The sequence below is a fragment of the Artemia franciscana genome, chromosome 8, assembly GCF_032884065.1.
Source record: "Artemia franciscana chromosome 8, ASM3288406v1, whole genome shotgun sequence".
NCBI lineage: Eukaryota > Metazoa > Arthropoda > Branchiopoda > Anostraca > Artemiidae > Artemia > Artemia franciscana.
Window position 1 is genome coordinate 23,642,008 of NC_088870.1, and position 26,013 is coordinate 23,668,020.

The 26,013-nt window shown below is 35.2% G+C and overlaps 1 protein-coding gene across 1 annotated transcript in view; it reads right to left on the minus strand.

Moving 5' to 3' along the window:
- The window catches only part of LOC136030161 (serine/threonine-protein kinase Genghis Khan-like), a gene marked incomplete in the record, with an annotated part of 195,824 nt that overhangs the window by 37,556 nt on the left and 132,255 nt on the right, over window positions 1-26,013 (minus strand). The window contains 5 exon segments of the mRNA XM_065708888.1: window positions 2,049-2,237; window positions 6,044-6,212; window positions 9,095-9,345; window positions 13,147-13,282; window positions 14,934-15,077. Coding sequence (XP_065564960.1) covers window positions 2,049-2,237; window positions 6,044-6,212; window positions 9,095-9,345; window positions 13,147-13,282; window positions 14,934-15,077 — 889 coding nt within the window.

Below are 26,013 nucleotides of genomic sequence, written 5' to 3' on the forward strand. Positions count from 1 at the left end.
TGCTTCTTCTTCTTTTCTTATTACTCAACTGAAACTTTTCAACCTTTTACTTACTACTGGTTTAGTACCATCGTCATTCTATATTGGCATAGTTACGCCTATTCCTAAGAGCGGGAAGAAAGTCTTGTCATCTTTTAGTTCCTGGAGGCCAATTACTAGCGGTTCTATGATTGGGAAAGTGTTTAAGTTGGATTAAAGATCCTTATTTGTCCGAGTTTGTCTTCATCTCAGACCAAATTAATTCAAGTGGGTAGAGGAAATAGACAAGGAGGAATTATTTCTCCTTATATATTCAATTCATGTTTAGCTACTGCCCTTAATTCTCTTTCTTGCTCTTCTGTGTCATTATCTCGAAATCTGTCTTACATTGCATATGCTGATGACATTATCCTTCTAAGCCAGTCCAAGTCTAGTCTTGTTTCCAATTTTAATATTTTAATTAATTGTTTAGAAGATTTGGGCTTTTCTATCAGTTTTGAAAAATGTCAATTTTTTGTATTAAATTGTTTAGAGGATAATGTCAGGGCGACTCTCGATTGCGGCAATGGTGTTATTTTCCAGTCGTCGCCAATAGTCACTTATTTGGGATTACCTTATACTGCTTCGAAAAGAGATTTTAAATCAGTCCTGGTTCAGCATGTTCAGACGAAACTACGCAAGGCATTTGGTCTTTTAATTCGTTTTCGAGATCTTTACCGTCGGGACGTCCTTGGTCGTATGTATAGCGCTGTTGCTCTTCCTCAAGTATTGTTCCCATCCCTCCTCTTCCGTAATTTCCGACCTTCTGGTCTTTCGCCCATTAAAGTTTCTTATTTTAAATTTTGTAAATTTTTACTTGGTTTTCCCCTTTCTTTTAGTAACACTGAGATTGTTTTAAAGCTTAAAGTGAAGGATCTCGTCGTCTGTATAAAGAAAAAATATAAAACATTTTGAAGACAAGGCGAAAATTATCCTTTTAGGCCACAATTTATTTCCGTTTTTTAGTATCAGTTCCGGCTCTTGATGATTTACAGGCTAAATTATTTAGCAAGTGTTTTTGCATCTTTTTTTCTTCTTAAGTGTTTGATCAATATTTGATATTTTTTTTATTGTAAACGTTATCATTTGTCTTTTCTTTATATTTATATTGTAGCCCACTCCTCATTTTTTGAGGGAAATGAAATAAAATAAATAAATAAATATCTTGGATTCATATCCTTAAATTTTTATCACCAGGGGAAACGCATAAAAAAAATAAATGACAAGCTTGAAAAACCCACTAAAACAAACAAGAATGTAATATAAAAAAGAAACACTTTATGAACGAGAGTCATTCACTAACTAAGGAGACAAAACGGTGTAGCTCAGAAAAGATTTATTTAGTCGATTCAGAGCAGTGACTACTTATCAACTTAGTCCGCAATAGTATTTATACACTTTACCTATTGTCACTCTTATTTTGCAAGCCTCTGGTATAAGAATCATTGGGGAAACCTTGAATCCACTTTTGAAGCTGTTTTTTTTAAACTTTTCCACAATCGAAATTGTTGCTGGCGTAGAGCTTCTAAAAAACATTCCAAAAAAATATTGCCGACGTTTGTTCAAATAGTAGGCTTTAATTGGTTTGTATAATCACACAAAGGTTGTCTTCTTCTGTTGCTCTTATTTAGTTTTTACATCAAAATAGTTATATTTTCTAGTATATCCAAGAGTAGATCAAAATAAAAGTCCTTACTATTACGGATTTATACCATGAATTAGAAAGTCTACGAGCAATTTAAAATCCCAGACCTAAACTTTAATACCAAAATCTAATCACATCTAAAAATTGAGTTGATCAAATCAGTTTTTGATCCTCGCAATTGGCCATTTTTGGCTTTATAAGCTCATCTCTTAAGTCGTGTTTGTTTTAGTAATCTATCTAGTACCAACACAGAGAAATGAATCATTTAAAAGTAAAAAAGTGTCTTAACTAAAAATGTTAATAAATATTGACACAAAAAAAATGTAATCCAACTGAATAAAATTTAAAAGAAATAACGGGACGGTAATTAGGAAAGACTGCTTACAGACAGCTTGTGGCATTGCTGGAAACATGACCTCTCTATCCCGGGACCTTCGGCCTTGATTATCCACAAATACACCCAAATTACTAAACACTAAGAGATATTCATTCTTCGGCAGCTCGACAGCAGAAACAGTATCCACCGGGGCAGATGTCAGGTAACTCAAGGAAGGAGACTCGGGGTGAACCAAAGCTAAAAATTTAAGAAGAACAATGAATCAAAAGTCAGAAATCAGAAACGCTTACTGCACATACCAAAGAAGACAACATATTTATTTTCTTCAAAAACAGCTAAATACTTCATGTTTTCCGTTAAAGTCTAAATAAGCAACATTTTTAAAGACTACGACAACAAGTTTTGAAGAGGCATTCAAAACGGGGCTACGGAGCCTCCTATTGTAACTTTTGTTGCAAAGACTGCATAAGCCAATCAATATTTGCTATAGAAATCACTCTGTTAAATGCTTATGGTAGTTTAAAAAAAAATATTATCTTAGCATAATTCCAACTTAACAAAAACTGATATGAAAATGAATGATCAAGTCAAACCTAAACTACTACTAATACTAATACAACTCACCACAGCACCAAGCCGCCTGAGGCTAACATAGCTACGTACATTCATCTATTCTAATCTATCCAAAGCCTCCCTCTTTGCACTCTCCCGGGAAGTTCCCATTTCTTTCAAATCCTTCTTTATGACATCCTACCATCCCAACCACGGACGAACTGCTTTCTGTTTAGCCCTAGATAATTCACCGAAAAGGACAATCTTTGGCAATCCTTCATCTGCAGAACGTGCCCTAGCAGTTTCAGCATTTTTCTCATTATAGCCTTAGAAAGCGGGATTGAACCATACTTTTCATACAGCCTACTATTTGAACTATGGTCAGTCATTCGGGTACCCAGAACAATCCATAAGCAAATTTCTCTGAAAAATATATAGCAAATTTTCATCTGCTTTTCGGAGCACCCATGCTTCGGAGCCTTTCTTCAGAAAAGTCTTCGTTGCATCTTCCAATATTCTAATCTAAATTTTCACACTCATCTTCCAATTCTTCCAAACTTCTTTTAACTGTGAAAAGAAAATACCCTGGGGTTTGGCAATTCTACTTTTAACATCTTCACTGCTCCCACCGTCTTTACTAATAATACTACCAAGGTAAGTGAAGCTGTCCACCTGATCAACCATTTCGTTACCCAATGTCACCTTCTCATCTTCACTTATTCCTAGCATTAGCGACTTAGTCTTCTTCACATCAATTTTCAAATCTATTCTAGCATTCCTGAACTTGCAAAACCTTTAAAAGTTCGTTCATTATGCTCACACTTTCATCTAGGATGCTTAAATCTTCAGCATAATCTAAGTCCAGGAGAATTTTTCCTCTCCATCTGATTTCGTGGTCTCCCATTGCCTTTCCTGTGTTTTTTAAGACAAAATTCATCAAAATGATTCATATAAAGGGCGATAAAACACAACTCTGCTTAACTCAGGATTTAATATGAAACCAGCTGATGACCTCATTTCCTACCTTTACCACAGCAGTGTTATTTTCATACATAACACTAATCAATTTTATGTATTTGTCTGGTATACCATACAAAGACAAAACCTTTGCTAAAGCTCTTCTATCAACAGAATCAAACGCCTGCTCATAAATGAAACTGTGGTGCTTGATAACTCGGTGGACACATCCTCTACCTTTTCAAAAACCGCACTGTTCTTTTCTTAAAACTTTGTCTACAGCATCTCTCAGTCTAAACAATATCATATTACTAAGTAATTTGATACCTATAGAGACTAGACTAATGCCTCGATAATTGCCATACTCACTCTTCTCACGTTTCTTATACAGTGGTTTATTTAAGGTTTTTCTAAAATCGCTAGGTACTTCCCCTTTTTCAAAAATCATATTCATGATCTTCAGTAACTTAATCCTAACCTCAGAGCCACCATTTAGGAAACTCATTTGCCATACTATCAGCACCTGGAGCCTTATTATTTTTTAATCCTTTTAATACTGTCGCTAATTCTTCTTCACAAAACAAATCTTGCTTCACATCTAAGGTGTCACAAATTTTTTCAGACTCCTCTATATCTTTTCCTGCAACTCTATCTCAATTTGGATAATTCTCAAAATGTTCTGCCTGTCTCTCTTTAACCCTTTCCTTATCACTAATTGTGGCCCCGTTCCTGTCTTTAACTGGAACAACTCCAGATTGAGTACTCCCTCTCTATTTAATAACATGCCAGTACAATATTTTACTATTATGGCGTCTAGCTGCATCTTCCAGATCCTCGGCAATTTCATCTATGGTCTCCATTTCCCATCTCCGTAATCCATATTTTAAAGCTTTCTCCACTTTCTTTACGTTCCTTATGTTTTCAAATGATCTATCCATCAGATAGCTCTTGTAAAAGCCCCTTCTTCTCTCGATTAAACATAAAGTTTTTTCACTAATATTCCTAATTGCGGTCCTAGTTTTTTTCCCCAAAACATCATCAGAAACTTCTCAAAATGTTTTCCTAAGGTTATTCCATCCATTTTCCACATTTTTAAATTTGAATTCTACCGTTTAGTATTCAACTGTTCCAGGAAAGTTTCTCTTAAATTCTCATCCTGGAGTCTACCAACACCATAACTTCCTAGGAGGTAGTTACCCTTCCAAGATTTTAGCTGAAATTATTTAGGCCGCATGAAAAGCAATAGTCCCAGATACCAGTGCAGGATGGGGACCAACACATATTCCCAGATCTATATCGAAGCACTTAAGCCGACTAAGAACCTGACAGCAAGAAGTTTCCGGGACCTCCAGTATAACAGTACAATAGAGGCTTTGTGCAATCCTTGGCCCGTCTTGGTCAACACATGGTTGTCAGCACTTAGCGATGCTCTTCTATCAACAGAAGTCTAAATCCTGCACAGAAGTCTCAAGGTTATTACCTCCGACTCATTACGTATTCATGCCTACAAATATTGTGCTGCTACTGTGAGGTAGCCTATAGTAGATAAATTAGCCAGGAAGAGGTCTTTCAGCCCGAAGAGCCCACCAAAACAGACAAAATCCCAGAAGAAATATTTATTAATCAAAATTCTGCGCGAATGCTGTGTCGTTTACTAGGCTATAATTTACTCGAGGGGCATCACTCCTCAAGTGGGAATAGAGTGGAACGCCAGATCCCCAGTCTTGCAGGTACCCCGAAAGAGTCCAGGCAACCCTTTGCAGAGGCCATTGTCAATAGATCATCTTACGCGCTATCGCAGTTGTCTTCCTATAGAGGCTCCTCCCACGATGGTGTTCTGTGTCACCATGCAATTTAACACATTACTGGGAAACCTAAAGCTACCAGAAATTACTATGAAAGGATAAATAAAGCTTGAAATGAACAAAAAACACCATGGGACAGACAGAGTTTCATTTAAGCTCCCGAAGGCTGAAGTCTCGCACTTTGCTCAAAACAAAATACACACAAAAAAAACATCAACATGATATTAATGAAACTATATACTGCTTCAACTTTTTTTTATCATTATTTCAAACAATCAGTTAGAATAATATGCAACATAATTTCATCAATTTTGTCTACTACTACTACTACTAAAAAATCACTGCAGCACGAGGCTGGCGCAGGCCAACACAGCTACACTGTATTGTCTGACAAATAAAACACAATTTAAAGTATGCATAGTTTCTAACAAAACTCTAATGGCACTTCACCCATTTGATGTTTTCAAGGACGAAGAGGGAAAGGAAAAAAAGAATAAAATAAGAAATTAACAAAAAAACATAATAAAGCAAGCACGGGTGATGGACAGACTAGACTACAACTTAAAGGTTACAATTTCCCGAGATATGTCTTTTACTATTACCAAACATTTCAGACACAGCAGCTTATTCACCTTCTGCGAATTAATCTTTACCGTAAAAAGTATTAATTTCAAATATTTGATAAAATAGTTTAATTGGTACTAGTGCTTACGTTATGTTAATACTTACATTGTGGAGCAGCGTCCCCCAAAAGACTAAAAACAGTGAAGCCAGAAGGAAAACCGACACAAAGCCGTCCTTGAGACATAATTGTCATACATTGAGCAGGAACAGGTAAAAACAGCTCACGCAGTTTCCTATATCGGGCCTTTGTCCGTATTATTTCGTAAATAATTATCTAAAAGAGAAAGTTGATACTGACATAATATAAACGTCAAATATATTTCAATCTAAACACGATTATTCTGATATATATCCCAGTTTATAAAACAGAATATTGATGTAATCGATGATCGATGAAAGATACGTAGATCTTTCTTGTAAGGAAGAAAATGCTTCTTTTTATCGAATGAGTCAAATGTTGCGAGCAAACAATCTATCAAAAACAAAATCTCAAATCTCAAAATCTATCAAAAATCAGCTAATATTAAAGTACGGATGGTAAAATACAAAACTTTAAAGCATGGCAAAAGAGAAATTGCGTTCACATTATTCAACAATTTATTATCAACTTATAATATAAAATTTTTTGTTTATGCGTTTTATTTTCGGTAAGATATCGCTGTAGCAGACGGACATTCCTCAGTTTAGAATCAGTGGCATAATTTAGTCAAAATTCTTGAGAAGGGAGGAAGGAAAAGGGACCAAAGTTGGAGCCAATTTTACAAATTAAGTTTTGAATTAAAATGGAATAGTTGTGAGCATCAAGTCATGGCTAATTGTAGAAAAGGCCAAGACAGATAGTCCAATTGAGTGAGAAGCAAAGATGGCATTAGTCCCCCTCCCTTATTAGGATTGTATAAAAAATGATGCTGTTTCATTTGTTAATAGCTATGTCTATCTATTATCCGTCCATGCGTCATTCCTAGGGCAGTAGAACCAAGGTAGATAGTGATAGAGCTAAGATAGTGATAGAACCTATAGTTTTCCAAGTGTATAGTTTTCATATAGTACTATAAAAGTACTCTATAGCACTATAAAGGTAAATATACACAAAGGAAATTGATCCGTTTCATAATAACTGAATAGCAGGCTTATCTTATTTTGACAAGATTTTGAAGGAACTAAATTTCAGTTTGGGGGGGGGGGGCAAACCCAGGTCTGATGGAGATTGGGGCAAAATGAGGTCTGGAAGGGGCAGTTGCCCCTCACCCCATAGAAAATTACGGCCCTGATTAGTATAAGTTTGCTATTTTAGAAAAAACCTTATTGGTGAAGAACAGTAAAACCCAAACAGACGTCCATCACTTAAACACGGAGGGATTTGCACAAAACTGGACTGTTTAAAAGAAGCTTCATTCAATTATCTTTTCTAGAACATAATATTTTCTAAAAGCTTAATAATTTCATTAGTCAAACTTAAAAAAGATGAAGTTTATCCATGATAAAAAGAATAAGTAAACTTACAAACTGGAAACGTGCCAAAAACAGGTTCAATAAGATGTCAAAGTTAAAGAGTACAGGTATTACTATGATTGAAACCAAATCATATAGAAACTACAGCACATGATCAAAACGACAAGAACAATCACTGGAAATTTGATCAGTTTTTGACTCACTATTATAATTTACTTTCGACGTAATACCTAAATTATGTATTTTTCCACGTTCAAACCGAATAGAATATAGAATATGTTCATTCACTACAATTCACCCCATTCACAACAAAATGGGGATAAATCCAGACTTTTGTATCGGTTTTCACTGTCTATTAAGTGGATATATCCTCATTTGAACGTTTATTCGTTCGTAATACTGTAATTAAAAAAAAACTTTGAATGAAACAAACAAAATGAAGAGCTATTGAACTCTTGCGTTTTGAAGGTTGGAGGTGCGGCGAAAGACACTTAGGTTTTACTTTGCTTTTTACTATGATATAGGACGGCAGTTATAAAAGTGTGAGCAAAGTCATCAGGTACAAATCTAGCTAGCAGTACATTGTAAAAGAAAAAAAAAACTATAATAAAAAAGTGAATATATGGTAAAAACAATAATTCATTCACAAGTCCATCAACAAAACCAAAGTAATTTAAATCATCGATATTTTCTGAATAGAGTTAAGCAGGATAGGACTTAAGAAGGATAATGGAAGAACAAGACTAAATAGAATAAGAATAGAAAATAGAGATGGATAAATACACAACATACAGAGAAAATACAGAAGATGATAAATTGATTTTAAAAAATCATTTTAACCAGCCCCGAAAGGCCAAATTCATGGTTCAAAAAAAAAAAAAAAAAAAAAAAAAAAAAAAAAAAAAAAAAAAAAAAAAAAAAAAAAAACTAGGTCCCCTTAGCCCAAGCAACTATGCCTGAACGCTGTAAAACAATGGTTCAGAAAAGTTTTTGACCTTTTTTTGGGCGTATTTTGGTAGTATATTCTTTTTCCGCGTATTGGATTTCCTCTGCCCAAGGACAATAATTTGCTACCCGATTTGGAAAGTCTTTTGTTTTGCTTTCTAACCCGTTTTAGGGGTGATGGTGCCTAGGTTTTAATCAATTGTCTTTGCTAATGGGGTCATTGCGTTGTTTTTCCTAAGGCATGTTCGAGTTCAAACTAGTCTGAACAAAATAATTATTTGATAACTGTCCTCCTATGCAATGGTGGATACATGAGAGCCTCGGGGTCAAACATAGTACGGGGGACTTCAGTCACTCCTGGCTCTCAAAAATTCCAATAGACCTTTCAGTCGAATGAGCCTTCTCCTTTGGTTCTTCGATAAGCTTGGTCGAAACAAATGTCACATAGATGAGCTATTGCCATTCATGTTGACTAGGTCCAGATGTTCATTGACCAATTTAAACTGACCGTTGTCACCAATTTCACCTGTTAATAAAGCAACAACACTAATACAACCTTCTCCAAAGGTTTAGCCACGAAAGTTCTTTGAAGTCAGCTAAGTCACTCTTTCACCAAAACACATGCTGATTAGTCTCTAGTTGTTTTGTCGACAAAGAATAACATTTGGACCCTAAATAGTAAACTTAAAACCCAAACTGTCCTTCAACAGTGTCTCTGAAAAGTGTCTACCAGAGTGGGTCATTGTAATTAGATCTTACCTGTCTCTTGAGCGCTACGCATAGGCAGTATTGGGATTGATGATGAGGATCGGATTTTAAAACACCAGCAGAGAATAAATGCGCTCCTTTGGCTTCCACAACTTTCACCCATTCTACATCGTCACCGTTTAAAGCTCGAATAGGAACTAATTTGACTTGGTGTTGCTTGCCCATTATCACAACTAGAAGCTGCTCCTCAGCTATGTAATCCATTTGATATATCCTCTTGCCATCACCAATCCGAGCGATCTCTGAAAATTTACAATGATTTTTGTCAAATATCCATCAAGTATGGAATAAAACTAATTCAAGTACAAATCAAGAGTCATTTGGAAAAATGATGATACGATGGAAAATTGATGAAAATAATGACTTTCCAAAAAGAGTTAGACAATTTCAAAACGTTTGCTGTTCATACTAATATTTTCAGCGCTAAGATTAATTCACGTTTTTTGGGGGAATATCAGCAAAAAGACAACAAGTGCTTAACAGAACACTTCAAAATACCAAATTTAAAAGACTAAGCTATTTTTTCCATTCAAAGCACAGAGCGAATATAAACTTAAAGCGAGCTAAAATTTAAAAATAAGATGTCAAACCTAAATACAGCAGATTAGTATTAATGAGTAAATGAAATCTAAAACGGAGAGAAACAAAATGAACAACGGAAAACAAAAAACTTAAAAGCAAACATCGATTTATTCTTTATACACTTTTCCTTCATTATAAGATTAAAAATGGAAATAAAAATTCAAAGGAATTTTTTTTGCGGTATCGATATATCTGATTCGATACTGCGGTATCGATTTTTCGATACAAAATTTATTTAGTCTTACCGTTTTAGAAAAACATTAATTTAGCCACTATTTTCTTCGTTTTTAATATATTCCTTTCAGAGGTATAGAAAATATTTGCTTAAAACACGCTTTCAATTTAAGCGATATCAAACAGTTCGTGGTAAGGAGCGACCCGGCTCAATAGTAACCGAAAATCTAAAAAAACGGAATTTTGATACCAATAGATACATCAAAAGAATCGCATTTTATTGCTGATTTTAAATATATAAGTTTCATCAAGATTAGTCTTACCCATCAAAAATTACAAGCCTGAGAAAAGTTGCCTCATTTTAGAAAATAGGGGGAAACACCCCCTAAAAGTCATACAATTTTAAAGAAAATCACACCATCAGATTCAGCGTATCAGAGAACCCTATGGTCGAAGTTTCAAGCTCCTATCTACAAAAATGTGGAATTTCATATTTTTTGCCAGAAGACAGATCACGGATGCGTGTTTATTTTTTTATTTTTTTTTTTCCAGGGGTGATTGTATCGACTCAGTGGTCCTAGAATGTCGCGAAAGGGCTCATTCTAACGGAAATTAAAAGTTCTAGTGCCGTTTTTAAGTGACCAAAAAAATTGGATGGTACCTAGGCCCCCCCACGCTCATTTTCCCCCAAGGTCACCAGATCAAAAATTCTGAGATAGCAATTTTATTCAGCATAGTCGAAAAACCTAATAACTATGTCTTTGGGGACTTACTCCCCCACAGTCCCCGTGGGAGGGGCTGCAAGTTATACATATAGTAATGTCTATTGGGAAGTTTACAGACGTTTTCGGGGGGATTTCTTTTTCTGGTTTGGGGGGGGAGAAGTTGTTGGGGCGGGAGGTTACGTGGGAGGATCCATGGAGGAAATTGTCATGGAGGAAGAGAATTTCAATGAAGGGGGTCCCGGATTTTCTAGCATTATTTAAAAAAAAAAACATTGAAAAAATATGAAAAGTTTTTTCAACTGAAAGTAAGGAGCATCATTAAAACTTAAAACGAACAGAAATTATTATGCATATAAGAGGTTTACCTCCTCGTAATACCACGCTCTTTACGCTAAAGTATTTTTAGTAAATTCAACTATTTATTCTACGGCCTTTGTGATTCAGGGGTCATTCTTAAGGAACTGGGACAATATTTAAGCTTTAGTGTAAAGAGCGAGGTATTGACGAGAGGGTAAACCCCCTCATATACGCAATAAAAAAATACGAATATGGAAGTTCGTTACGAAAGTTAATTCGTAAGTTACGTATATTTTTTACTAATGAAAATGTTCGTAAGAAATTAAAAGTTTTTGTTGCCTTTTTAAGCAATCAAAAAATTGGAAGGCAATTAGGCCTACTCCCTCGCTCCTTTTTTTCCTCAAAATCTTCCGATTAAAATAGTGAGAAAGCCATTTAGCCGAAAAAAAAATTAATCTGCAAATTTCATTTTAATTATATTTTTTTTTTAACTTAAAGTAAGGAGCGACATTAAAACTTAAAACGAACAGAAATTACTCCGTATATGAAAAGGGCTTTTCCTCCTCAACGCCCCGCTCTTTACACTAAAGTTTTTTACTATTTAAAAAGTAGAGTTAAGAGAAAGAGTCAAGCTTTAGCGTAAAGAGCGAGGCGTTGAGGAGGAAAAGCCCTTTTCGTATACGGAGTAATTTCTGTTCGTTTTAAGCTTTAATGTCGCTCCTTACTTTTAGTAAAAAAAAAACTTATTTTCTATTTTATTTAAAAATATATACAAGGCTTGCTGATCTTCTGTGTTTGTGTTACATTTTGTAGTTATTCCTTCCCACCTATTTTTCCCTGCATATGTCATGCGCTTCCTTTGTTTTTTCCTTGTCCATCCATATATTCTGTATTGTAGTAGCGTTTGGCTTGGTAAATTTGCTTCCGTTGTCCGGCCCATACGAGTTCTTCAAAACAATGCTGTTCGTTTGTTGGTTGGCCTACAGCCCTAGGATTCAATGCGGAACGTCTACGAGCGAATAAGGATACTACCAGCCTCTCGACTACGAAAATTGTATGCAATTTTGTTTATTTTTAGGCTATATCAGGGTACAAATCTTTCGTGTTTTGACAGTTTAGTTATTTTGAGATCCCTGATCCACAATTATGACACTCGATTTTCTGGGGAGATTAATATTCCATTGGCTGTTTCGACCGAGTCGACGTTTTCTGTGCTTCACAGGGGGATTAGAAGTTAGAAGAATCTTGACCCATGCTTTAAATAAGCGTTGGGTTAGCCAGTTCAATCAAAGCGATTAAAAAGTCCAACAAATCTACTTCTTGAGTTACCATGGCAGCCCCAAGATCAAGGTGTACAGACTATACAAATAACTGATTTCAAACAGAAGCTTCGTTAATACATTTAGTACAAAAACAAGTCATGTCTTGATGGACCATAATCGTGAAAAGATTTTAGTCTGTGTAAGTGCTGGGTTTTGGGTTGGACGAGTTTTACCCCTTTTGTCTCGTCGTTTTGGGACGTCATTTGGGTAAAGCAATAAAATAGTCAGCAACGGTTGTAAACTTCGGCATTTTTCTACGCAATATGGCGTTGGGTATATCATTTGGAACAGATTTCTCCTTTCCAGTTTAGAATTTGTTATGTGTTTCCATTTTATGCCTTGCTTTAATGGTATCACGTTTATATTACTGTTCTAATATTTGCTTTAATATCACTCTCACATTAAACCATTAAAAAGGCTTCCAAATAAAGCTATACCGATAAAAGGTGATTTTCTGACTTGCCCCATTAAACAGTAAAACTAAATATGAAACTTAGATATTATTTATTTGTATAGATTTCCCTAAATTGAGCTAAATGAGAGAAATTAAGCTCGCTTTATTGAACTTTGGTATTCGACGTTCAAATAACTATTTTCACGTGATAACCCTTATAGTCCAGCATGCTTCTTTAGTCTTCGAGCAATATAGGAGATCTCTTCATTGATTTCTGAAGAATGAAAGTTTTATTCAAAGTTTTCTTCTTCTCGTTTAGATTGCTACGGAGACGTTTTCACATATTGCCATCACCAAAATCAAAGTCCAGGACCAAAGATCCGTAATTGCCGACAAATAGAGGTTATAGGAATTAAATTTTTACTATACGTCAAATACAACACTATAGCAACATCTATGGTAACACAATGTTTCTGAACAGAGGAGATATATGAGAACAGACAATGCAAACAAGAATTAAGAACGAAAAAATAAGAGAACAAGAATTACCTTCTCTGTCAAGATCAACACAGAAGAGCCCATCTTCCGAACCAAGGACTAGTCTATCGTGATCAACAATACTTCCAGCGACGGCAGTTTTTGTAAATGGTAAGGTATTATCCAACACTTCTTTGGCCTTGAATACCTTCAATGATCAAAATTTTAAGAAGGTTTCTTGATAAATTAAACATAATATTAATTATAAAGATGATAGAGGAAGAGAAAACAAGAGAAAGAGACACAAATACGAAGTAAAAACGAACCGAAAAAAGAGAGTAAGAGAAGTGTAAGAGGGGAAAAGACAAATAGAGGGGGAGGGAGGGAGAGAAAGAAAATTAGATGGATGTAAGTCTATGGAATGCAATAGCACCTTGTCAGAAAGCCCTTTTAATATTAAGATAAAATTACTGTTATCATTTTGAGCAGTTTGTGAGTCACAACAAATATCTAATGCTAAATTGATCCCTGCATATGTGTAATTACTGCGAATATGTTGGAATAAAAGAATAAGATGAAAACAAAAGAAAGAAATAGGAATTAAAGAAAACTGTATTTATGAATACGAAAAAAATCACATATATTCCACAGGAAAAATAAACAGAAATGAATTATTTTCTAAAATGCATTCGGGAGCTAAATTTTGAACTGGTATATTTGCACATCTTCTGAAGAGCTCTTAAGAATATCTGGTTTCCTTTCATAGCAACACTGCACCCAATCTACCAGGCTAGACGAAGGGGGCCGAGTTGGCAGTTTCTTGAAACTCGTTTTTACTTTTCGCTTGCTAAGATGACTGGGAGAGGAAGTATTAAAGAGAGGATGTATGGATCCAATTAATGGTTTTCGACAAGAGAGATTTTAATGGTGCACTGTTCGTGGTTCCAAACCTCTCCACTCAAAATAGTGCCAGATTTCATTGTCGGTGGCTTATGGCATTCTATGATTATGTTCTTGAGACATATTTATAGTACTTCAAAGAACGGAGGTGTAAGCATTAGTTTTCAAACAGGTCCTTAAACAGCTCCCTACGTTGTCCCAAGTGTTCCACTCTTGCCACGTAAAAAAAGAGACATCAGTGCTACCCAAGCTAAAACATGTTTTTTTTTTTAATTTTTAAGATGGAGGGCTGAAAACCGCCAGTTGTGGGTTTTTTACAATGTCGTTCCCAATATTTTACTCTTTATTTTGATCCATGACTGTTTTCCAGAGTTTTCTCTTTTTGAAAATTCACCGAACGTGCTCTCTTCATAATTTTATTTTTATTTTTTGTTATACATGGATATTCGAGTATGCATTATCCATAATTATTCAAGTTCAATTAACATGTATCCTTATCAATAGGATTATTTTTAAGTAAATATTTTAATTTCACATGGATCACTTTCCAATAATCATCCAACTATTATAATAGCTACAATAAATGGATCAGAGTTAAATGGTTATTCTTTTTCATTTTAAAATTTGAAAACGCGTTTTCTAATTTTCGGTTACAACAAACTGCGTGTAGCTCTTTACTAAGCTGCAACTATTACTTCAGCCAAGAAATGCATGGGGACCTAAAAGGAGCATCTTATAACTTTTTTTTTTTACATGTTCAGCGTTTTGACCTTGTTTTTATCTCTAAAGCGGTCTATAGCTAGGTATCCTATAGAGGGATTGCAATAGATATGAATTTATTTTCAAAACTAAACGTTGCTGTTTTCAATTAAGTGCGATATCTATTTTTTTTTCAGCATTTTATTCTTATCTTAAGGGAGTGCCTCTAGTTGCTTGATGAATCCTTTAGGTTTACTCACTGATCTGTTAGGCAGCTTGTTTTTCTTCAATATTCTATGAAGCTCATGTAAGGCAACGACCCATTTGGTTTTCTCACTTTCGCTATCAGCCAACATCAACAAATGACTCTTAATCCCTGGAGGATCCATCATACTTGTGCTAACCTAAAAAGATGAAAAGTACAATATTAACTCAAACTGCAACATAATCAATTAGAATTAACTGTATCATCCGCAAAATCATTGAAAATAAAATACCAGATTCTGGATGATATTTAGGCATGTCCAGCAAATATTTAAAGGCAGTCTTTAAACACCATGGTTGTAACAGCAGCTGCAATCTAGAAAAGGGCGGAACAGACAAATGTTATGCCCAAAAAAGTGTTGATCATGAGAATCAACGGCACTAAAATCTTTTTAAAATCCATACTCTAAAAATGAATGTGTTAAGAGAGAAGTTGAGTTTAGAGTTAAAGGTCAATTTGACAAAAAAACACTTGTTCAACTTTACAACTAAATTTTTGCTCCCCATATGCTTCTTTCTGGTGCCATTAAGTTTTTTTTTTACCATGTCAGAACATCAACAAATTCGGTCTGTCTTTTTCAAAATTTTGTAAGTATTTTCTCCGTGTTCCTATTTGGTCTCGTAACAGTTATATCTCCAAATGTTGCGGAGTTTCTGAGACATGTGATAAGATGGATTTTTAGAAGGCAGATTCACACAGGAGTTTCTGAGTCAGTCGTAGATTTGCTGTTGGGGTGTAATAATCGTTAGTGAGTCATTGTTAGTGCATTTTTTTAGTGCTTGCGATAATAAATGTTTTTATTATGTATGTTTCTTTCTCCATACTCCTCTAAGTGTATAGAAGGTTCAAATTTATTATTATTATTATCAAATATATAAATATATACATATATATATATATATATATATATATATATATATATATATATATATATATATATATATATATATACTAGCTGTTGGGGTGGCGCGAAGCGCCACCCCAACACCTAGTTGGTGGGGGCGCTTCGCGTCCCCCCAAGCCCCCCCCCCCGCGAGTAAGTCGTTACGCGCCATTGTAGTTGTGTCCCTATGTCCCACCTGTGAATATAGATATATATATATATATATATATATATATATATATATATATATATATGTTTTTAACTACGTAAAACTTGCGAATATACAACATTCTTTGCTGTCCCATCGTCTGTGCATATAAATAGATTGTCAGGTTTACCGACTCTTGAACATGCAACGCATAATGGTCCATGGGAAAACAATCCGTATTCAGATCTATACCTCATGATTCTATTGATTGCCCTTGAGCTTTGTTGATGGTGATTGCTAATCGACCATTTCCTTTGTTGCCGTCGTCATTTATATATCCCCCTGTGCCCCCCGGCGTCCCCGTTGTAGTTGCGTATCAGGAGGCATCAATTCGATTGCTGTTTTTAAGCAGAAGCACTAAATTATTATTTTTGTGGAAAAGATGATATATATAAATATATATATATATTTTCTTTTAAGTTTTTTTGTAGTTTTTACCTTTTTTGGTTTTTTTCTTCTTTTGTATTAATGCTAAAGCCAAGGTTCAAACCTGGAGCCTCTCGGACCTAGAACCTGAAACATAACGCTTTACCAACTCAGCTACTTCGGCGTGAATACATTCGTTTTGAGCAGCTTCCTCGGGTGTTGCCATTGTAGGTTCTTCAGTCATTTTACAATTAGAAATTTCTCTTTCAACGGTCTTCTTACAATTAAAAATTTGTCTTTGAACGATATTCTTAAATACCTGTGTCCTGGTCGTCATTTATATTGCCTGTGTCCCGGTCGTCATTTGTGTCCCGGTATCCCAGTCTGTAATTTCTCCTTGAGTGTCCCGGTCGTTATTTATATTCCCTCTGTCCCGGTCGTCATTTGTGTCCCGGTCTGTAATTTCTCTTTGAGTGTTTTTTCTTTTTAGTATTTTTTAGTTTTTTACATTTTTTCTTTTTTCAGTTTTCTTTTTCTTCTTTATTTTTCAGCTTCACTATGAAATACATATCGCCGAACCTTTGTTTTTTTAACTAAAATCTGGTAGGCATTGATGACCTTATCCAAGTCAAGATCCCAAACCCAATCATCATCGCTATCATTTTCAGTTTTGATATGATTTGACTCTCGCTGTCCAGGTGGATCTTCATCTAACTGCGCGGTTTTGCGTTCTTTAGCTTCAAGCCTGTTTCCTTGCTGTTCTTTTGATTCCTCGGCACGCTTTCTTTTCTGACTTTCTCTATCAGCAGCAAGTTTTTTGGCATAGACTCTTTGAGCATCTTCATCGGATATATATATCTATCTATATATATAAAAATAAGTTGTCTGTCTGTGTGTCTGTCTGTGGATCAGGTGACGTCACGTTTCTGTGTTGACTGACGTCATGAAATTAGTTGTCGTCATTTTTGCTTTGACGGTGACATCATTAACGGTATTTAAGACATTTGTTCACGGAAAAATGTTTAATTGTAAAATGACGGAAGAACCTACAATGGCAACAGCCGAGGAAGCTGCTCAAAGAGTTTATGCCAAAAAACTTACTGCTGATAGAGAAAGTAAGAAAAGAAAGCGTTCCGAGGAATCACAAAAACAGCAAGAAAACAGGCTTGCGGCTAAAGAACGCAAAACCGCGCAGTTAGATGAAAATCCACCTGGACAGCGAGAGTCAAAACATATCAAAACTGAAAATGATAGCGATGATTGGGTTTAGGATTTTGACTTGGATAAGGTCATCAATGCCTACCAGATTTAAGTTAAAAAAACAAAGGTTCGTCAATATGTACTTCATAGTGACGCTGAAAAATAAAGAAGAAAAAGAAAACTGAAAAAAGAAAAAAGGTAAAAAACTAAAAAAAAAACTAAAAAGAAAAAACACTCAAAGAGAAATTACAGACCGGGACACAAATGACGACCGAGACAGAGGGAATATAAGTGACGACCGGGAACCTCAAAGAGAAATTACAGACTGGGACACCCGGACACAAATCACGACCGGGACACAGGGAATATAAATGACGACCGGGACACAGGGACACAACTACAACGGGGACGCCGGGGGCACAGGCGGGATATATAAATGACGACCGGGACACAGGGATTGTTCGAATAGAAATTACAGACCGGGACACAAATGACGACCGGGACACCGGGACACAGGGAATATAAATGACGACCGGGACACTCAAAGAGAAATTACAAACTGGGACACCGGGACACAAATGACGACCGGGACACAGGGAATATAAATGACGACCGGGACACAGGGACACATCATTAGAATAATGAGGTATAGATCTGAATACGGATTGTTTTTCCCATGGACAATTATATGTTGCATGTTCAAGAGTCAGTAAACCTGACAATCTATTTATATGCACAGACAATGGGACAGCGAAGAATGTTGTATATTCGCATGTTTTACGTAGTTAAAAACATATATTTATATCTATCTCTATTCACAGGTGGGACACAGGGACACAACTACAATGGCGCGTAACTAATATGGCGCGTAACGACTTACGCGCGCGGGGGGGGCTTGGGGGGGCACGAAGTGCCCCACCAACTAGGTGTTGGGGTGGCGCGAAGCGCCACCCCAACAGCTAGTATATATATATATATATATATATATATATATATATATATATATATATATATATATATATATATATATATCTATATATATAAAAATAAGTTGTCTGTCTGTGGATGTGTGGATGGGTCAGGTGACGTCACCTGAAAAAACTGGATCAGGTGACGTCAAAACTGAAAAAACTAAAAAAAGGCAAAAACTACAAAAAAAACTAAAAACTAATAAAAAAAATAAAAAAGCTAAAAAACTAAAAAAACTATAAAGGTAGAAACCAATAAAAAACTAAAAAAAAAACTGAAAAAACTAAAAAAAGGCAAAAACTACAAAAAAAAACTAAAAACTAATAAAAAAAGTAAAAAAGCTAAAAAACTAAAAAAACTAAAAAAACTAAAAAAAGGTAAAAAACTAAAAAAACTAAAAAATAAAAAAAAACTAAAAAAAAGGAAAAAACTGAAAAATAAGCTAAAATAAAGGTAAAAACCAATAAAAAACTAAAAAGAAAAAAAGGAAAAAACTAATAAATGACGACACTCAAAGAGAAAGCGACCAGGACAAAAGGAATGTTCGATTAGCAATCAACAAAGCACCGGGACATAGGGAGTATAAATGACGACCAGGACATAAGTAAAAAAAAAATTAACAAAACTAAAAAGAAGGTAAAAACTACAAAAAAACTAAAAAGAAAAAAAAACTAAAAACTAATAAAAAAACTAAAAAATCTAAAAATCTAAATAAACTAAAAAAGAAAAAAAAAGGAAAAAAATAAAGGAGAAAAACAAAACTAAAAAACGAATGTATATACAGACCGGGACACCGGGATACAAATGACGACCGGGACACAGGGAATATAAATGACGACCGGGACACAGGGACACAACTACAACGGGGACACCGGAGGAAACAGGGGGATGTAAATGACGACCGGGACACCGGGACAGGGAATGGTCGATTAGCAATCACCATCAACAAAGCTCAAGGGCAATCATTAGAATCATGAGGTATAGATCTGAATACAGATTGTTTTCCCATGGACCATTATATGTTGCATGTTCAAGAGTCGGTAAACCTGACAATCTATTTATATGCAAAGACAATGGGACAGCAAAGAATGTTGTATATTCGCAAGTTTTACGTAGTTAAAACCATATATATATATATCTATCTATATTCACAGGTGGGACATAGGGACACAACTACAATGGCGCGTAACTATTATGGCGCGTAACGACTTACGCGCGCGGGGGGGCTTGGGGGGGGGGGGGGGCACGAAGCGCCCCCACCAACTAGGTGTTGGGGTGGCGCGAAGCGCCACCCCAACAGCTAGTATATATATATATCTATATATATAAAAATAAGTTGTCTGTGTGTGGATCTGTGGATGGATCAGGTGACGTCATGGAAAAAACTAAAAAAAGGCAAAAACTACAAAAAAACTAAAAACTAATAAAAAAAATAAAAAGGCTAAAAAACTAAAAAAAACTAAAAAAAAACTAAAAAAAGGTAAAAAACTAAAAAAAACTAAAAACTAAAAAAAAAAACTAAAAAAAAGGAAAAAACTGAAAAATAGAAGAGAAAAAGAAAACTAATAAAATTTTAGGCTAAAAAAGGTAAAAAACTAAAAACTAAAAAAAAACTGAAAAAACTAAAAAAAAGGCAAAAACTACAAAAAAACTAAAAACTAATAAAAAAAAAATAAAAGGCTAAAAAAACTAAAAAAACTAAAAAACTAAAAAAAGGTAAAAAACTAAAAAAAACTAAAAACTAAAAAAAAAACTAAAAAAAAGGAAAAAACTGAAAAATAGAAGAGAAAAAGAAAACTAATAAAATTAAGAATAAAAATAAAAAAAAAATAAAAAAGATAAAAACTAAAAAAAAGTAAAAAGAAAAAACGAAAAAAACTAAAAAAGCTAAAAAAAAGGTAAAAACCAATAAAAAACTAAAAAGAAAAAAAAGAAAAAAAGTAAAAAAAATTTTCATCTAAAAAACTAAAAAAAAGTAAAAAAGGTAAGAACTAAAAAAGAAAAAAATAAATGACGACACTCAAAGAGAAAGCGACCGGGACAAAAGGAATGTTCGATTAGCAATCAACAAAGCACCGGGACACGGAGTATAAATGACGATCAGGACATAAGTAAAAAAAAAACTAAAAAAACTAAAAAGAAGGTAAAAACTACAAAAAAACTAAAAAGAAAAAAACAACCTAAAAACTAATAAAAAACTAAAAAATCTAAAAATCTAAATAAACTAAAAAAGAAAAAAAAGAAAAAAGGAAAAAAATAAAGGAGAAAAACAAAACTAAAAAACGAATGTATATACAGACCGGGACACCGGGATACAAATGACGACCGGGACACAGGGAATACAAATGACCATACATAAGCCATAATGATCAGGACATAAGTAAAAAATATAAATGACGACCGGGACACAGGGACACAACTACAACGGGGACGCCGGGGGGCACAGGGGGATATAAATGACGACCGGGACACCGGGACAGGGAATGGTCGATTAGCAATCACCATCAACAAAGCTCAAGGGCAATCATTAGAATCATGAGGTATAGATCTGAATACGGATTGTTTTCCCATGGACCATTATATGTTGCATGTTCAAGAGTCGGTAAACCTGACAATCTATTTATATGCACAGACAATGGGACAGCAAAGAATGTTGTATATTCGCAAGTTTTACGTAGTTAAAAACATATATATAATATATCTATCTATATTCACAGGTGGGACATAGGGACAAAACTACAATGGCGCGTAACTAATATGGCGCGTAACGACTTACGCGCGCGGGGGGGCTTGGGGGGGCGCGAAGCGCCCCCACCAACCAGGTATGACGACACTCAAAGAGAAAGCGACCGGGACAAAAGGAATGTTCGATTAGCAATCAACAAAGCACCGGGACACAGGGAGTATAAATGACGACCAGGACATAAGTAAAAAAAAAAAAACTAAAAAAACTAAAAAGAAGGTAAAAACTACAAAAAAACTAAAAAGAAAAAAAAAACTAAAAACTAATAAAAAAACTAAAAAATCTAAAAATCTAAATAAACTAAAAAAGAAAAAAAATAAAAAAGGAAAAAAATAAAGGAGAAAAACAAAACTAAAAAACGAATGTATATACAGACCGGGACACCGGGATACAAATGACGACCGGGACACAGGGAATATAAATGACCATACATAAGCCATAATGACCAGGACATAAGTAAAAAATATAAATGACGACCGGGACACAGGGACACAACTACAACGGGGACGCCGGGGGGCACAGGGGGATATAAATGACGACCGGGACACCGGGACAGGGAATGTTCGATTAGCAATCACCATCAACAAAGCTCAAGGGTAATCATTAGAATCATGAGGTATAGATCTGAATACGGATTGTTTTCCCATGGACCATTATATGTTGCATGTTCAAGAGTCGGTAAACCTGACAATCTATTTATATGCACAGACAATGGGACAGCAAAGAATGTTGTATATTCGCAAGTTTTACGTAGTTAAAAACATATATATAATATATCTATCTATATTCACAGGTGGGACATAGGGACACAACTACAATGGCGCGTAACTAATATGGCGCTTAACGACTTACTCGCGCGGGGGGGCTTGGGGGGGGGGCGCGAAGCGCCCCCACCAACTAGGTGTTGGGGTGGCGCGAAGCGCCACCCCAACAGCTAGTATATATATATATATATATATATATATATATATATATATATATATATATATATATATATATATATATATATATATATATATGTTTTTAACTACGTAAAACTTGCGAATATACAACATTCTTTGCTGTCACATCGTCTGTGCATATAAATAGATTGTCAGGTTTACCGACTCTTGAACATGCAACGCATAATGGTCCATGGTAAAACAATCCATATTCAGATCTATACCTCATGATTCTATTGATTGCCCTTGAGCTTTGTTGATGGTGATTGCTAATCGACCATTTCCTTTGTTGCCGTCGTCATTTATATATCCCCCTGTGCCCCCCGGCGTCCCCGTTGTAGTTGTGTCCCTGTGTCCGGGTCGTCATTTATATTCCCTGTGTCCCCGTCGTCATTTGTGTCCCGGTGTCCCAGTCTGTGATTTCTATTTGAGTGTCCCGGGCGTCATTTATATTCGTCAGGATATTGTAGGGCATCGTAGCATCGATGAGTTTAAGCAATTCTTGTCAACTGATTGTTTCGCCTATAAAGAATATTATCTCGAGGTAAGAACTGATCACCGACCACAACGATTGCCACTTTGTTGATAGTTGCGTATCAGGAGGCATCAATTCGATTGCTGTTTTTAAGCAGAAGCACTAAATTATTATTTTTGTGGAAAAGATTATATATATAAATATATATATATATTTTCTTTTTAGTTTTTTTGTAGTTTTTACCTTTTTTAGTTTTTTTCTTCTTTTGTATTAATGCTAAAGCCAAGGTTCAAACCTGGAGCCTCTCGGACCTAGAACCTGAAACATAACGCTTTACCAACTCAGCTACTTCGGCGTGAATACATTCGTTTTGAGCAGCTTCCTCGGGTGTTGCCATTGTAGGTTCTTCAGTCATTTTACAATTAGAAATTTCTCTTTCAACGGTCTTCTTACAATTAAAAATTTGTCTTAGAACGATATTCTTAAATACCTGTGTCCTGGTCGTCATTTATATTGCCTGTGTCCCGGTCGTCATTTGTGTCCCGGTATCCCAGTCTGTAATTTCTCCTTGACTGTCCCGGTCTTTATTTATATTCCCTCTGTCCCGGTCGTCATTTGTGTCCCGGTCTGTAATTTCTCTTTGAGTGTTTTTTCTTTTTAGTATTTTTTAGTTTTTTACATTTTTTCTTTTTTCAGTTTTCTTTTTCTTCTTTATTTTTCAGCTTCACTATGAAATACATATCGCCGAACCTTTGTTTTTTTAACTAAAATCTGGTAGGCATTGATGACCTTATCCGAGTCAAAATCCCAAACCCAATCATCATCGCTATCATTTTCAGTTTTGATATGTTTTGACTCTCGCTGTCCAGGTGGATCTTCATCTAACTGCGCGGTTTTGCGTTCTTTAGCCTCAAGCCTGTTTCCTTGCTGTTCTTTTGATTCCTCGGCACGCTTTCTTTTCTGACTTTCTCTATCAGCAGCAAGTTTTTTGGCATAGACTCTTTGAGCATCTTCATCGGCTTTTGTCATTGTAAGTTCATCAGTCATTTTAAACTTAAACATTAATAGATTTCTACGTGAACACATATGTCTTAAATATCTTTAATGACGTCACCGTCATAGCAAAAATGACGACAACTAACTTCATGACGCCAGTCGGCACAGAAACATGACGTCACCTGATCCATAGACAGACAACTTATTTTTATATATATAGAGAGATAATTCTAAAATTGTCAGGTAATTTTCTATTTTGAAATAAAAACTAAAAATTATTGCTCAGACAACATAAATATTTTTGATATTTACATAATAGCTTTAGTGGTTCTGGACTGAAAACTAAATATGCTAATCAAATTGGGAATTGCAATCTTTTAGGTTGAAAAGCAGATCCATTGAATCATGAGAATGCGTGGAATAAGAAAAGCCTCACCCTCAAAAGGCCCTGTCAAGATTGTTGCCTCTATTACGTTATAACAGACATAAAACGTCATTTGTGTCCCGGTGTCCCGGTCTGTAGTTTCGTTAGTCGACAAACATGACGTCAGACGACAAACAACTTCATGACGACATACAGCTCAATCCTTATAATGACGTCAGTCGACAAACATGACGTCAGTTGACACACAAACATGACGTCAGTCGACAGACAGACAAACACTTATTTATATATATATAGATATATATATATATACATATATATATATATATATATATATATATATATATATATATATATATATATATATATATATATATATATGTATATATATGTATATATGTATATATATATATATATATATATATATATATATATATATATATATATATATATATATATATATATATATATATATATATATATATATATATATATATATGTATATATATGTATATATATGTATATATATATATATATATAAATATATATATATATATATACTAGCTGTTGGGGTGGCGCTTTGCGCAACCCCAACACCTAATTGGTGGGGCGCTTAGCGCCCCCCCCAAGCCCCCCCACGCGCGTAAGTCGTTACGCGCCATATTAGTTACGCGCCATTGTAGTTGTGTCCCTGTGTCCCACCTGTGAATAGAGATAGATATAAATATATGTTTTTAACTACGTAAAACATGCGAATATACAACATTCTTCGCTGTCCCATTGTCTGTGCATATAAATAGATTGTCAGGTTTACTGACTCTTGAACATGCAACATATAATTGTCCATGGGAAAAACAATCCGTATTCAGATCTATACCTCATTATTCTAATGATGTGTCCCTGTGTCCCGGTCGTCATTTATATTCCCTGTGTCCCGGTCGTCATTTGTGTCCCGGTGTCCCAGTTTGTAATTTCACTTTGAGTGTCCCGGTCGTCATTTATATTCCCTGTGTCCCGGTGTCCCGGTCGTCATTGTGTCCCGGTGTCCCGGTCTGTAATTTCTATTCGAACAATCCCTGTGTCCCGGTCGTCATTTATATATCCCGCCTGTGCCCCCGGCGTCCCCGTTGTAGTTGTGTCCCTGTGTCCCGGTCGTCATTTATATTCCCTGTGTCCCGGTCGTGATTTGTGTCCGGGTGTCCCAGTCTGTAATTTCTCTTTGAGGGTTCCCGGTCGTCACTTATATTCCCTCTGTCTCGGTCTAATGACGTCACCGTCAAAGCAAAAATGACGACAACTATTTTCATGACGTCAGTCAACACAGAAACATGACGTCACCTGATCCACAGACAGACAGACAACTTATTTTTATATATATAGATATATATATATATATATATATATATATATATATATATATATATATATATATATATAGCCTATATATATATATATATATATATATATATATATATATATATATATATATATATATATATTATTTATATGTATATATTTATATGTATAAAAATAAGTTGTTTGTCTATGTACTGACGTCATGTTTGACGACTGCCAACTGACGTCATGTTAATCGACTGACGTCATTATAAGGATTGAGGATTATGCCTTCGTGAAGTTGTTTGTCGACTGACAAAATTATAGACCGGGACACCGGGACACAAATGACGACCGTGACACACAAAGAGAAATTACAGACTGGGACACCGGGACACAAGGAATATAAATGACGACCGGGACACAGGGACACAACTACAACGGGGACGCCGGGGGGCATAGGGGGAAATATAAATGACGACGGGGACACAGGGAATGTTCGATTAGCAATCACCATCAAAAAGCTCAAGGGCAATCATTAGAATAATGAGGTATAGATCTGAATACGGATTGT